A 14613-nucleotide genomic window follows, 5' to 3' on the forward strand; every position below is an offset into this window, starting at 1 on the left:
AAGTATTAAAAAATATTTTTAAAATAGAATTTTTAATGACTTGTTTTTCTTTCATTATCAAATAATCTTCCATGTCCATTCAAATAGATTCTTCTCAAACTCTAGTTTGGGTTCTGGAAAACTGGGAAAGTGAATGATATGAAAAATATTTCTATCTGGATGTAAATAAACAAATTTTGGAAACCTTCAGGGAATATCATTGCTAGAGCCTCTTTGGGAAACTCTGTACTCATTTAATAAACGTGAGCATATCATCTGTGTCAGAAATGATGATTAGAAAAAGGTGTGTTATGACTATTACATATACATAACAATTAATTTTTTTTGGAGACACAGTCTTACTTTGTCACCCTCTGTGCAGTGCTGTAACATCACAGCTCATAGCAACCTCTACCTCTTGGGCTTAGGTGATTCTCTTGCCTCAGCCTCCTGAGTAGCTAGGACTATAGGCGCATACCACAATGCCAGGCTTTTTTTGCAGTTTGGCCAGGGCCTGGTTTGAACCCGCCACCCTCAGTATATGAGGGTGGTGCCCTACTCACTGAGCCATAGGCACCGCCCAATAATTAAAATTTTTTAAAAAAGAAAAATGTGAGTTTCATACAGGAAGTTTTGGGAGGACAAATTCAGTACTGAGAAAAAAAATTATGACCATTTTCAAAATTCACATGTCCATGTTTATCTTTCTACCTTATCAAAGCTAAAGAAGGATGTATCCACATAAATGATTTTTTCCTCAGACCCCAATTAAGAAAAGTTTTCTTATTTTGTGCAAGTTTATTTTTAATTGTGAGCCAGCTTCTAATTAATTATTTACACAAAAAATTAGGTAGAATTAAATGTTCCATGTGATCCGTATGCATTTGTAAGAACCATATTGTTGTATTTTATGTTATATTTAATTATCACATAACATAAAAAAAATTATAGTCTCAAAATGCAAGTAAAGAATAAGTTATGACCCTGTGTTATACATTTAAAAATAAACTGGAGTTGAAAGACACTCAAGTTGTTGAAAGAAGAAACAGTATGAAATAGTCAGACTTATCTACATGAACCCAGAAAAGGTGACTTCAAAGTCAGAATTCCTATTGCCTGTAGAGACTATTAAGAAGACAGATAACCAGCAATTTGAAGAACAATGTGTGTTTATTTAAGGAAATACCCCCAGCTGTTACTCTAAGGCACTTTCAAGTTCACTAGGGGTCAAAAGAATTATATAAAATAAAACATTTTCCAAGGATAAGAAACCTAAGGCATGAAACATTACAAAAATATGTGTCACATGCTCTATAAAGAGTTTGCTAAAATAGATGTGAATTTTGTCTTTATTTTAAATGAAATAAAATGACATTCTAGAGATAATCTAATGTCAATGATAAGAGACCATTAAATCCTTGAGTAAATATTAACTCATTTATTATGTAGTCCTATATAACTAAAGGTGTCAGAAATTCCATTGTTAGAATGAGACTGCAATTCAGTAAGTAATGCAAGAAAATCAATAACTAGAGGAAAGGATATGAATCAAAACATTATACCAAACAGTTTAGCTGTTCTAGACCAAGAAGAGTGCTAATGCCTTGCAATGAATTACTAAAAGCACTGCAGAACACTTTTCTAAGTTCTGGAAACCTCTTATTCCTTTGCAGAAAAGATAGCAAAAGAGGCAAGTACACTCAATTGTGGGTATTTTGATTGCATATATTTATGTAAGACTTTCCTTAAGACATTTTTTAGTTTTATACGACTGGAAGAATATGGATATTAGTCAAATGTTATAGTTTGCTTTTAGAGTTAATTTTTTTTTGTTTATTTAGGAGACATATGAACTTATTTTTTCACACTACTTAATAGTCATATTTTAGTTTAATTTTGGGTATTCAGTGTCCTACCTACTAGAAGTCAAAATTAGAAGTATTTTGAAATTGCAATGAAAATTAAGTGTCCGTGGCTACTAGGTTACTGGTCTTTTGATAATCGCTCCATGACATAAATTACACTAATCATATATAGCAAAGTGCTTTAAAAGTTTCCAAAATATGGTAAAATTCACTGCATGTTCAAATGGTATTTTATCATTCTTTTTTTATTACCATTTCATTTAGATTGTTACCATTTCTAACTTGGTGAAACAAAATGCTAATGATAAAATTATGTAAAATTAGAATTTAGACAGTTAAATAATAAACACTTTGAGCTTAACAGGAGGAAGGTAGCCTCTGGGAAAGTTGTGGAGATCTTCAAAGCCTAGGTAGCCGTGTCACTTACAAAAGCAACATAATCTAATTAAGCTATGTGGACAAAACGGAATATATTTTCTATTTCTTTGTAGAAAGTTTAACCTCACATATCCTAAAGGACAATCTGAATATATTCCCTCACTTAGTTACATATATATATATTTTAGTACCTCAAATAATCACACTCAGGTTAACTATAACAGCCCCTCCCATTTTTTTTTTTGGCTGGGGCAGGGCATGAACCCACCACCTCCCTCCGGCATATGTGGCCAGCGCCCTACTCCTTTGAGCCACAAGTGCCACCCAGCCCTTCCCTTTTCATGCTGACTTGGGCTGGTGTCATGGCTTGTCATACAGCCACCTGTCTCCTTTTTTTGTCCACTTCCATGAGAGCTGGCATTTAAATTTAATCACATAAAATTGCCATTTTTGAAAGTCAAATACACACACATATACATGTATATAAACACATACACATACACCTTACAATTTCTTTATCTTCTTCATCCATTCACCTGTTGATAGACATTTAGGTTGATTCCATTATTTTTGAAAGTAAAAATGGAAATTTCATATTTTTCAACCAGAAGAGATAGACCTCCCAAAGAGCATCATTACACCAGATCATTATACCTGCTGCCTTCTGACCTTCCAATTACAGGATATGTTAAAAAACAAAAAAGACACTTCCTATACCATCCTAGTCTCTACTGATGCTTATGAATGAATGGTCATCTTTTCTTATGAACACGTCAAATTGCCTGCATTCATGAAAGTATTTTACTTTAATTTTTCTTGGCTTTTTTTTGCTTATTTTTGATTGACAAACATCATATATAATTGTAATGTACAACATGATGTTCTGACATATGTATACATTATAGACTGTTTAAATCAAGCTAATTAACATATCCATTCCTTCACATACTTCGTGTCTTTGTGGTGAGAATAGTTAAAATCCATTCGCTGAGCAATGTTCAAGTACCCATTACACTGCTGTAACTATAGTCCCCAGGGCTACAATACTGAGGTCTCACAATTAAGTTCGAGAACTTGCCACTGTGCACTTTTGTTGGCAGTGCTGTACAAACAACTCAGTAGGTTTCATAACCTTGGTTATCAGTGTCTCACAGTTGTGTTCCTGTTGACATGTGGCTGTGCCTTGCTGAGTGGCGTGCATTATTGTTTGTGTTTTTGTGTGCCTTCACAAGAATGTTAGAGCTTGAATTAGAATAACGAAGAAACATTCATAAACTTCTTGTCAAACATGACAAGAGTGGAAGTGAAATCAGGGACATGTGAATGCAAGTTTATGGGATAAAACCATGAAGGAAATGGCAGTGTACAAACGGAGTATATGTTTTTCTCTCCCCTTTTCTGAGGGGAGAGAAAGCGCCACTGATAAAATGTCTGGATAGCTAGCAACAAGCAGAACTGATGAAAATATTGCAAAAATTCATCAAATTGTGTGTTGAAATCATTGGCTGACTATGAGAAGCCCCCACTTGCCCACCCAACCTTTGGTCATCACCATTCTACTCTCTGCTTCTGTGAGTTCCACATGTTTGGATTACACAGATGAGGGAGGAGATCATGAAGTATTTGTTATCTGTGCCTAACTTATCACACAGCAGAATGTCTTCTGGGTTCATCCATGTTGCCATAAATTACAGGATTTTCTTTTTACATTTTTTTTTGCTCACAGCAACCTCAAACTCTTGGGCTCAAGCGATTCTCTTGCCTCAGCCTCTAGAGTAGCTGGGACTACAGGCACCCGGCACAATGCTTGGCTGTTTAGAGACAAGGTCTTACTTGGACTCAGGCTGGTCTTGGACCTGTAAGCTTGGGCAGTCCACCTGCCTCAGCCTCCCACAGGCTGGAATTACAGATATGAGCCAACACGCCTGGCATAGGAGTTCTTCTTAAAAGTTAACAAGGATGCCACTGATTATCTATCTATCCTATATGCTCACATACCTATATGTACATAAACACACGTGTCCACACATTTTCTTTATCCATTCATCTGTTCATGAACATTTACATTTATTCCATATCTTGATTACTATGAATAATTCTACAGTAAATATGGAGTACAGATATTTCTTTGAGATGACTAATTTTATTTTCTTTGACTACATACACAGGTGAAATTGCTGGTATTTGGTATCACTTTAATTTTTTGAGGAATGCCCATACTGTTTCTTATAATGGCTGTACTAATTTATACTCCCACAAACAGTATAAAAGAATTCTGCTTTCTGTACATATTTGCCAACATTTGTATCTCTTATCTTTTTGATAAGCATCTCAACAGGTGGAGGTGATACCTAATTGTGGTTTTAATTTGCATTTCCCTGATGATTAGGGATGGTGAAACATTTTCTTTCACATATACATTGACCATTTGTATGTCTTCTTTTGAGAAATTACTCTGTGGGGTCTTTTACCTGTTTTCAATCAAGTTATTTGTTTTCTTGCCATTGAGCTGTTTGAGTTCCTTGTACGTTTTGAATATTAACCTCTCAGGTGTATAGTTCACAAAACAGACTTATAGGTCAATGAAACTGAAAAGAGAACCCAGAAATAAATTGAAGCATTTTTAGTTCACTCACCTTCTACAAAGGCCTCAAGAACACACAGTGATGTCTTCAATAGTGTTAGAAAAACTATATATCCATATGTATAAGAAATTTTATCCTTTCCCCACATATATATACAAATCAACTCAAAATAGATTAAAGACTTAAATGTCAGACCTGAAACTATAACTCAACTTCTAGAAGAAAACATAGGGTAAAAGCTTCTTGCCATTGATGGGTCTGGGCCAAGACCTTCTGGATATAATCCAGAAAAGCACAGGCAAAAAAATGCAAAGTTAGACAAATGAGATTTCATCAAACTGAAAAGCTCTTTCACAACAAGGAAAAAAAAAAAACAATGTAGTGAAGAGACCACCATGAAATGGGAGAAATGATTTGCAAACCACACACAGCAGTATGTTTAAATGATAGATTGGTAATTTACATTTAACACCAATTTTATTTTGCTATGAGTCCAGTTGTTTCACATGTATAATTTTTCTCCATAAATACAAATGCACATCATTTTTTTTTTTAACTGTAAGATTCCTTGAAGAGATAAATCATATTCTACAGACAACATGTACCTCACACTTGGAGGCAGAGTCAATGTCATGTTTTTATGCAAGTCTGGATATAAAGGAAGCTCAGTTTCTTAGAAGAGGGAAACTAAAAGAGCAGGTGATGTATGACAGCCAAGTTGTTTTCAGAAGGTATAGAAGTTAACAGATAATGCACAAACGCTCACCCTCTACAAATGGGACCTTTGACTATGTAGAGCATTGTTAAACAGAAAATCAGACTTTATGAGAGAGAGTGGATGGGGGATACATATCCCTATAGGCAGAACCAGCTACAGACTAGAGCCTGTAAAAGCCTGTGATTAAGGTTGTGAGGCAGACCAACACGTAGTTCTATTTAAGGTCTATCTGTATCAGGCGTGTCATCAGTCAGCCTTTGTACATCTTTGCTCCCAAACTAGCATCTCAAGTCCCTTTGTGCGTGCTCAATCAGACCATACTGATTCTATTCATGCAGACCTGGTTCCACAGAGGAATATAAAGTTACAACTTCTCAAGCCATGTCACTTAGAGAATTCCTATTAGACTTGAGAGAAAAGAGACTGAAAAAATTTTAGATGTATGACCAGAACTCTCTACAAGCATCAAAAACAGAGAAATCAAGGATCAAATTTAATAATGTCCTTGGGAGAACCTTTACCAATCAAGCCCCAAATCACTTCTTTTTAGTGTAAATGTTAAAAAGACCTTAAAAACCTAGATAAGATTTTCAAACAGCTATGGAATGAAGGATATCACCATTTGAGATATGAAATAACCTGGGAATTAATAGTCATTGATTTCTTTTACCTTCACAGTTACAAATTATAGTATCTAATATAAATATTATAGTATCTAATATAAATATTTGTTTTGAATAATAATTTATTGTTATTTTGGTGTCTAATCTTTGATAAACAATTTCAATAAATGCTCATAATAAAGATTTGTATAAAACACAACATAGTAATAAATATGTAAATGATAGCTAAGACAACTCGTGTTGTAATAATTATAGAATATAAAATCTATTACTTCTGCTGATCACTAAGGGAATGGTTCTGCATCAGTAGAGACTACCAAAAGCCTTGTTTCCCCCTACCAATGCCCTAAGAAGTCTTACAAGAATTCTAAATTCATATGAATTTATTTTCTTCTCATAGAAAGACTTTTATAAAAACACGGAGAGAATCAATGAGGAATACAAAGATACTTATATTAAGATAAATCAGAAAATATTCTAGGTCAAATAATATCTTTCTGATCTCTAGATGATCACAATTTGATTCTTTTACAAACATTGATTACATGGTTTGCCTAGTATAGAGTACAATTAAAAATAATTAAATTATTAAACAGAATAATTTAATAATAAAAATAATAAAATAAAAATAAAAATAAATTCTTGGCAGGGTGCAGTGGCTCATTCCTATAATCCTAGCACTTCAGGAGGATCACGTGAGTTCAGGAGTTTGAGACTAGCCTGAGCAACATGGCAAGACAAAAATAATAAAATTATTTTTTATTAATCATAACTTTATACATTGATGCATTTATGGGGTTCAGGGCACTGCTTCGATATACAATGTGAAATGTTTACATCGAACTGAGTAACACCTGCCTTAAAAAAGTATTAGCTAGATGTGGTGGCACACGCCTGTACATTTAGCTAGTCAGGAGGATAAAGCAGGGTATTGCTTATGCCCAAGAGTTTGAGGCTGCAGTCAGCTATTACCACACTACTTCACTCCATCCTGGGTGACAAAGTGAGACCTTGTCTCTAAAAACAATAAACAAATAAGTGAATAAAATAGCAAATCTTATGATTTTCATTTTAAGAAAAGTATTACAGGAGTCACTGAGAAATACAGTGATTCTTAGAAGTTACCAGACATACTATGTTTGAATTCAGTTAAAATGAAATGCACTTTTCAAAGTTCTGTGCTATCTGACTCACTGTCTCTGATGCTTTCTTGGCCTCATCTCTTTTTAGTCACTCCACTTACTTGACTCCTTTTTGTTCCTTCAATTTCCCCAAGTTTCTCAGGGACTTTGCATACAATGTTCCTACCTAGAATTATTTAGAGAAAAGCAGAATCCACTCCCTGACGTCCTTCAGGTGTCTGATTGAATGTCACCTTAACAAGGGTGGCTTTTCCTGATTTCCCTGGGAAATTCAGAAATTCTTCCTTCCCACTTTGTAAACCCCCCTGTCCCCTGGCTTGCTTCATTTTCCTCCATAGAACTTAGCATAGATGGCCTGTGACCTATTTGTGTGTGTGTCATCTTCCCATCCTTAATAAAGCATTGTTTTGTTGGCTGCTACATCCCTAGCACTAGAGCAGTGTCTGGAAAGGAATAAGTAATCAAAAATACACTGTTGAATGGATAAAACTTCATTATATGGTGATGGATTGCTATGGGCAAAGGATTGTATTATGCGCTGAGAATGCATCAACAACGAATTTATAAAACCTCATAGAAAAGCAACATAGACATTCCTAGGATAAATACATAATTTTTCATATGAAAGAAAGAATGTAGAAATTATAAATAAAGTGATAATATGTCAGCTGGAAAAGAGAGAAGAGAAAGATTTGACTTGGACTCTGAAGAGACCTTTAGGAAGGATGGGGCACTTGTGTGAAACCTTGAACAGAGAAGATTTCTGTATGTGAACACACAGGTGAAGGCTAACCATCGGCAGGAAGATAAATGGGCCAAGGCATAGAGACAAGAGAGTAGACAGTGAATTTCAGGTTCAGTCCAGTAGCCTGGTGAAGGTTAGAATACAGGTGCTACCAGGAAGCAAGTAGGGAGTGAGTGGATCGCGATCTTTATAAGGTCATGCTTATATCGATTTTCTAGTTCAGTGATTCCCAACCTTTGGGACTACGAAGATTAAAAAAAAAACACTGAAACATATTGAGATGTGCACGTAATATAGTTGATTTTTAAAAAATAAATTGTGCGGTATCAAAAGCAATTACAAATGTAATACCACCTTTTAAATATATTGTTTTCCATTAAATACATTTTAGAATTAAAAAAAAGCATAGTTAGGTGTTCAGGCATATACGTACACATGTGTGTTCATGCATGTACATGTATATTTTTCACCATTCTATAATGACTAATATTATATGGATTTTAGGGCACCCTGTAGTAACTCCATGGTTCCTCATGGATCTGAAGCATATAAGCCCAGAGCCACAATCTAGTTAATGAGAAACCATCCTATGTCTTTTGAGTAGGAGAATGATGTACGAGGCCTGTGTTGGGGAGGAACTGAGGGCTAGAGATGGAAGATACCTTGGAAAACATGATCTCAGTAGGATACGCTGATGAGACAGAAAAAGAGATTACAATCCACAGAAACAAGAAATATTGGTCAAGAATTGAAGCCGAGGACTATAACGACTATTAGAGATTCCTGAAGTGATCTCCTCGAGTATTTCCATACTAATACAGGTAAGGTGGGCAAGCTCATTCAAACACATCATTCACGATCAAACATGAATACTTGCTCTTATTTTACTTCTTAGTAAAATAAGAAGAAATGCTGCTCTGCACCTGAGTCTGGATTTATACTGTTTTCTCTGCTATGGTACAACTACTGTAGCATTTTCAAATTCTACACTCAATACCTTGAGAAGTCTATTCTCTTTTTCCTTTATGTCTGAATTTTAGAAATATATTCATTTTTTCAGACCATTTTTTTTTCACATGTCCTTTTGAAAAGCTCAAAAAATGTTTTCTCAAGGTCATCTGGAGTTTCAGCAAATTACAGGTATCCTTTGCTTCACACAGAATAGAATATGAATTTCTGAAAATTTAAACATACAATTCCCATTTTAACAAATATCTTTAGGATATATGTATGAACAACTTAACATTTCAATAAACGAAAAAGTTAACACTTAGCTATAATAATCACAATTCCCAGAAAAATCTGATGTGTAAAAATAGGTTGAGGCTGTTTAGAGTTCTTTAAAATGTTCTTGTCTGGGTCTGGCAACATCAACATCTGATATATGCAAACATTTTTTTTTTTAGACCACTCAACAAATTCTGTACCTAATTAAAAGTCATTATGCAGATAAGCATGGCTAAAATTTCTTATCTGAATGAACACTGAAACTGTTTATTTTCCATGACAAATTTTCTCTTCCTCTTATGTTGGGAATTATAAATAAGCAATCTAGATATGAGTGAAAAATGATTTTTAAAGTCCCACATGACTTCTCTAAAGCTGAGTTCATTTGTACCTTAAAATCTCTCTTATAAGTATTTTTGTTCTCCGTCTTTTCAAACCCCCAATTTAACCCCACACGCTCTTCTACTGTTCCTCTCGTGGAGTCCTCTGAAAGGAAGTTATGTTATTTTTACTAAAGGATATTATTAAATCTTTGGGGAACGAGCAAATTCCAAAGTTGATTTATGTACTGTCCCAATTTTAAAGAGAATCTTCCGAATTTTCCTTCTTTCCCACAGTGAGGTTTTCTCTGATGAGTGGCAATCATTGCCTCAATTGGATTAGAATCTCCTCTTTGTGAGTTTATGCCTTCTACATGATCAAACACACACACAGAAAATATATGATTGAAAACAGAAGTGCCCTGGATTTTGGTGATGAGATAATTCCAATATTTCTGTATACCCACTGGAAGGCAAACAATTGCATTATTATCCACTTTTGTAAATATTAATAGTGTAAGATAGAATTTCATGTCAGGATTTCCATTTGCTTTTATTGCTTAGATTTCTATGCACTTTACTTGTATTATATTTCTGCTCTCTGATATGTCATATTCTTAGCAGATAGAAACAGTTACTACGACATAATACAGCTAACTGATACAATTAAACATAAGTAACACATCAGTTTTTCTAAACCATTCCAGTACACTCTACTGCGTTCATGCCTGTATAATTATACATCTTCCGACTTGTTTCATGTAATTCACAATTTATTCCTGCTGCTTAATCACAGATTTGAGCAAGTGCATTTTAGGGGGAGAGACTCAGTACAATTTTTCTGTGAATCTTTTACTTGCCACATGCATTAAGGCAGAGATAACCCACAAGGAGAAAAAAAAAAAGGTCTGTATCAAAGACACAGGAGTAAAGGTGACGATGGTTTTCAAGTACACGCATAATTTAGATTCATTCTTATAGGAGGAAATAGCAAGGACATTAATCAGCATTATGTTTGCATACTTCACACCAATCATTTTTGTAAGGAAAACAGTAGCAGTTATCATATATTGTTTCCTGATCACAAGAAAGAGCTGGCATCAAAAGGCAATTGGCTATAGAATCCAATTGGCAGTCCTGGCCCTCAGAGCTTTCTGTGGTGCAAGAAACTTCTTTGAATGAAAAAAATGTTAGTTTTCAGGTCTTAGATGAAAGTAGACCAAAGAATAAAGAATCACACTAAAAACTGCATTTTCATCATACCTTGGTTTTTTGATAGAGTAATTGTTGCTGGTAGTCTGTTTCCCCAAATATTTGATAACATTTAAAGACATCGTATGGAACAATGAAAAAGTGCAGACTGACCCCAGAATAAGTTTCTGGTACCTGTCTGTGATGGTAAGTAGAGTCAATGACAGGCCATTATGGGCTAAACACAGTAACATTTACTTCAGACAATGGAAAAGACAAAGTGAGAGAGAGTTGGACTTACTGGAAAGAGAGGTGTGATTGAAAAGCTTTCTATGAGAGGCATATTGCTTTACCATGAAACAGTCTTATTGTGAGACTCTTTGATTTTTAGCTAAATCCTGATCGTTTTCAGTTCCATAATCATCTTTGTTCTGGACTTTAGGCCAGGGTAATCGTGCTGCTCTTTTTCAGGCAGAACCAGTTCCTTTAGGGTAGATTGCAGGTGACTTCTTTTAACCCTTTGAAATGGTGCCTGTAGTGAATTATGCTACAAACACGCTCTGGACCAAGAAGTTTGGCAATGACTATCCTGTTAAATATTCAGCTTGCCACTCACAATTAACTCTCCACCCTCCATGCTGAACTGTTTTATTTCCCTGGAGAGTTGTAATTGAAATTGGATGAATAAATAGAAGTTCTGGGCTAGCTTCCCGAACCTCTCCATAGACTTCCAGGAAAGAAAATCCACCACTCCTAGAAGGGTCGGAAAGGGAACTGTCCAGTGATCACGCCTGAAAGGAGGATGCTGAGCTGGACTGAAATGCATTTGATCTGTTTCTCTGTTGATTTTGTAAACCTTTCCAAGGGTTTCCATAGTAACAAGCGAATTATCCCCTCTCCCCTCAACATCTTTCAAGCATGTTATAGGGATAAAGATAAAGGTTAGGGTGAAAAAAGCTACAGTATCTTTTCTACTACCAGGATGTATCTGAAAAAGTCATGATTAGTCTTTTAAGAAATCAAGTAGGTTTTCCCTACCACAGTGATATGAAAAAGTTGGGTCAGGATTTACTTACATCTCTGATGTCTGCGTTTGCTCCTGTACATGGTCATTCTGAAAAAATCCGACTTTCTAAGAAGTAATTGGTTTGGCCACGGAGACAAAGAGACGGTTTGTGCTCCTGCTTTGCAGTAAGACTGTTGCTCACTGACAGAAGGTAACCAGCAATCACACAGTGAAAGCCAGGGTAATACCATTCTCATAAAATTACAGGGGAGATGCTCCGGCCTGTAACTACTCTATCTAATGCAAATCTTCTAGAGAAAATTGTGCTTCCTTCACTGCCCCCTAAATGATATCAGTTAAGTTCTCTAATAAAATTTGCCCTGTTAAGAGGGTGCAGGAAGCAATGTTGAATTAAGAATGGATTCATATATTTAGGAAGAACAGGAAAACTGAAAATCTAAATATGAAATATTTTTTCAAAAATCCCTTGTTTGGTATTCACAGAAATTAAAACAACTGTCCTTTGTATTCATGTATCTTTTAGCCCTTCTAGAACAGTGAGACTTGTATGTTATTCTGAAACACTGCTAAATTCTTCCCTTTTCCGAGACCTTAATGCACTATGTTCAATTACTAAAGCCATTATCACTTTTAGTTGTGTCTATTTTCCTGAACTGCACTTCTCAGACAATCCAGGAATTGCCTGTTGTCACATTGATAGCCCCAGGACCTAAGATAGAAAGGATGTCCGCTCCAATAGGGTCTCGGCTCAGAGAGTACCTACTATGTGCTAACCACTTTGCTCCTCCTGCGGGAAGCCTTTCCAATAGCTTCCCTCCATCCCCTGTCCCTGGGACCTCAGTCTGACCTGCAGGTCTCTACTTCCACAGTACATGAGGCACACCTTTTCTGAGCATGCTTCTTGCTGTCACCTCGAGTTCTGAGCGTACTGGCCTGGCACCCAGCAGACACTCAGGATTACCATCTCCCCCAAACACGCTTAAAGAATACAAGGTTTTAGGCTGGCATTCTTCCTTTCTTTCTTTGGGGTGCTGCTCCCTCCTTTCTCTCTTTCTCTCCCTCTCCCCCCCACCCCGCTTCCCTCTCCTCCTCTCTCACTCCCTAATCTCTTTTCTCTCTCTCTCATCTCTTCCCTCCCATCTCTCCCTCTCTCACTCCCTGTTCCCTCCTTTCTCTCTCTCTCTCCCTGTCCCCTCCACCCCACTCCCATCTCCCCCTCTCTCACTCCCTGCTCTCTGCTTTCTCTCTCTTTCTCATCTCTTTCCCCCACTATTTCCCCTCTCTCTAATACAAAGTAAACTTATAATTTTATATTCAGTAAAAAAAAGAGCACCTGGTTTTAAAAGCACATTTATATGCTATTTAGGGTATCTGAAATTCAGCACTTTCTCTTACTACAGAAGGATCTACGTACCAGTGGAGAGTTTCTATGCATTAAGACTTCCTGATTGTGTATTAAGTTTCACCATCCAGTCAAGAAGCAGTAGGGCTATAATCAACAGTAAGTTAGGGCGTAGTTTAAAATAACTACAAGAGTGGGGTTGGGGTGTCCCTAACACAAAGACAGAATAAAAACCTGAGGTGATGGAAACATCGATTATCCTGACTGTGTTAATATGTGCTATATGCCTGCATCAAAACATCACATGTACCCTATAAATATGCGTAACTATTACGTACACATGATAATTAAAAATAATTTAAATGAAGAAGCAGTTGTAGGCATTTCCAAATGCCAAAATTTATTTTTGTTATGAATAAATTCAGGCTGCCTATTGCTAGTTGGAAATACCATCCTCATAATTGTTCTTAATTGAAGGATTATTTCAGTGTAAAGACAATTTTTACACTTAAAGGATTACATTTCATAATCACAGATTTTGGAAGAAGTTCTCTGATTTGGATGAAAAATGTATATATTCACAGGTGCAAAGATGCATTGGTATATCTTAAATTCGCTAAAATATAGTCATATTCATTAAGCTATATTTCCACTTAAAATGCTACTTGCTAATTTCTTAGAAACAATAGCACAAGAACAACAGCCCTAAAAACCTTTGGAATCCAATAAAATGACAACAGAGTTTGATGTATGTGGCCTATATTTCTTGATTAACCAAACATGGCCCTGATGATCATGAGGAGGAATGGACTAATAACATAATGACATAAATGCCACTCATGTTAGCAATATTATATAATTATACATAATCAGATTAATAGTTTTTCACTTTCACGTTATTAGTTCTCATTATCTATAAGTAATATCAGCATGAATAGTTTTTGCAAAGACCATGTAACAATTTAATTATCTTCATTCATACACACAACAGCCTCCTCGGTCTCACCCTCCATCACGTGTACGTAAATTATCTCACACGTCTGTATGGACACAGGAACATGTCACAACAAATAGTACGACTCACTCCTCGGTGTGGCGCACCTTTCCCCGCCAAACCTTTCATCAGGGCTGACTTCTTAGGCACCACAGAGGGGATTTCCACATCCTCAGTCTTTTGTGATGTTACTTTTCCTGCCTTGTGGCATTTAGGGAGTCCACTCCTGAAGCTTATATCTGGCCCGGTAGCTTGAAGCCTGGAGGGCTTGAGGCCACCAACACGGGGACCTCACTTATACTAGTGAGTAAAGGCCAACTTTCCGAGCACCACGCTGAAGTATGGTAGGCAGGAGAGGGAGAGGCGGGGGCAGGGGCTGGGGGAGAGGCGAGGACTTGGTGAAATTGCAACCGGAAAACCTTCAGTCAGAAGAGCTGGGAGGAAGAGAATAAACCCAAGGGACAGAGAGCGTGGTTG

At 36.2% G+C, this 14613-nt stretch overlaps 1 protein-coding gene across 15 annotated transcripts in view; it reads right to left on the reverse strand.

The window, feature by feature from the left end:
* The window catches only part of RALYL (RALY RNA binding protein like), a 698583-nt gene that overhangs the window by 200388 nt on the left and 483582 nt on the right, over window positions 1–14613 (reverse strand). The window contains exon 1 of one of the 15 annotated variants that reach the window (XM_012810169.1): window positions 11850–11976. The exons of the other annotated variants lie outside the window; for them this stretch is intronic. Coding sequence (XP_012665623.1) covers window positions 11850–11886 — 37 coding nt within the window. The 5' untranslated portion in view covers window positions 11887–11976. Of the gene's footprint in view, window positions 1–11849; window positions 11977–14613 lie in introns of those variants that run through there. 15 annotated transcript variants of the gene reach the window in all.

The sequence above is a fragment of the Otolemur garnettii genome, unplaced genomic scaffold (assembly GCF_000181295.1).
Source record: "Otolemur garnettii isolate 467f Iridium unplaced genomic scaffold, OtoGar3 scaffold00004, whole genome shotgun sequence".
Taxonomy (NCBI): Eukaryota; Metazoa; Chordata; class Mammalia; order Primates; family Galagidae; genus Otolemur; species Otolemur garnettii.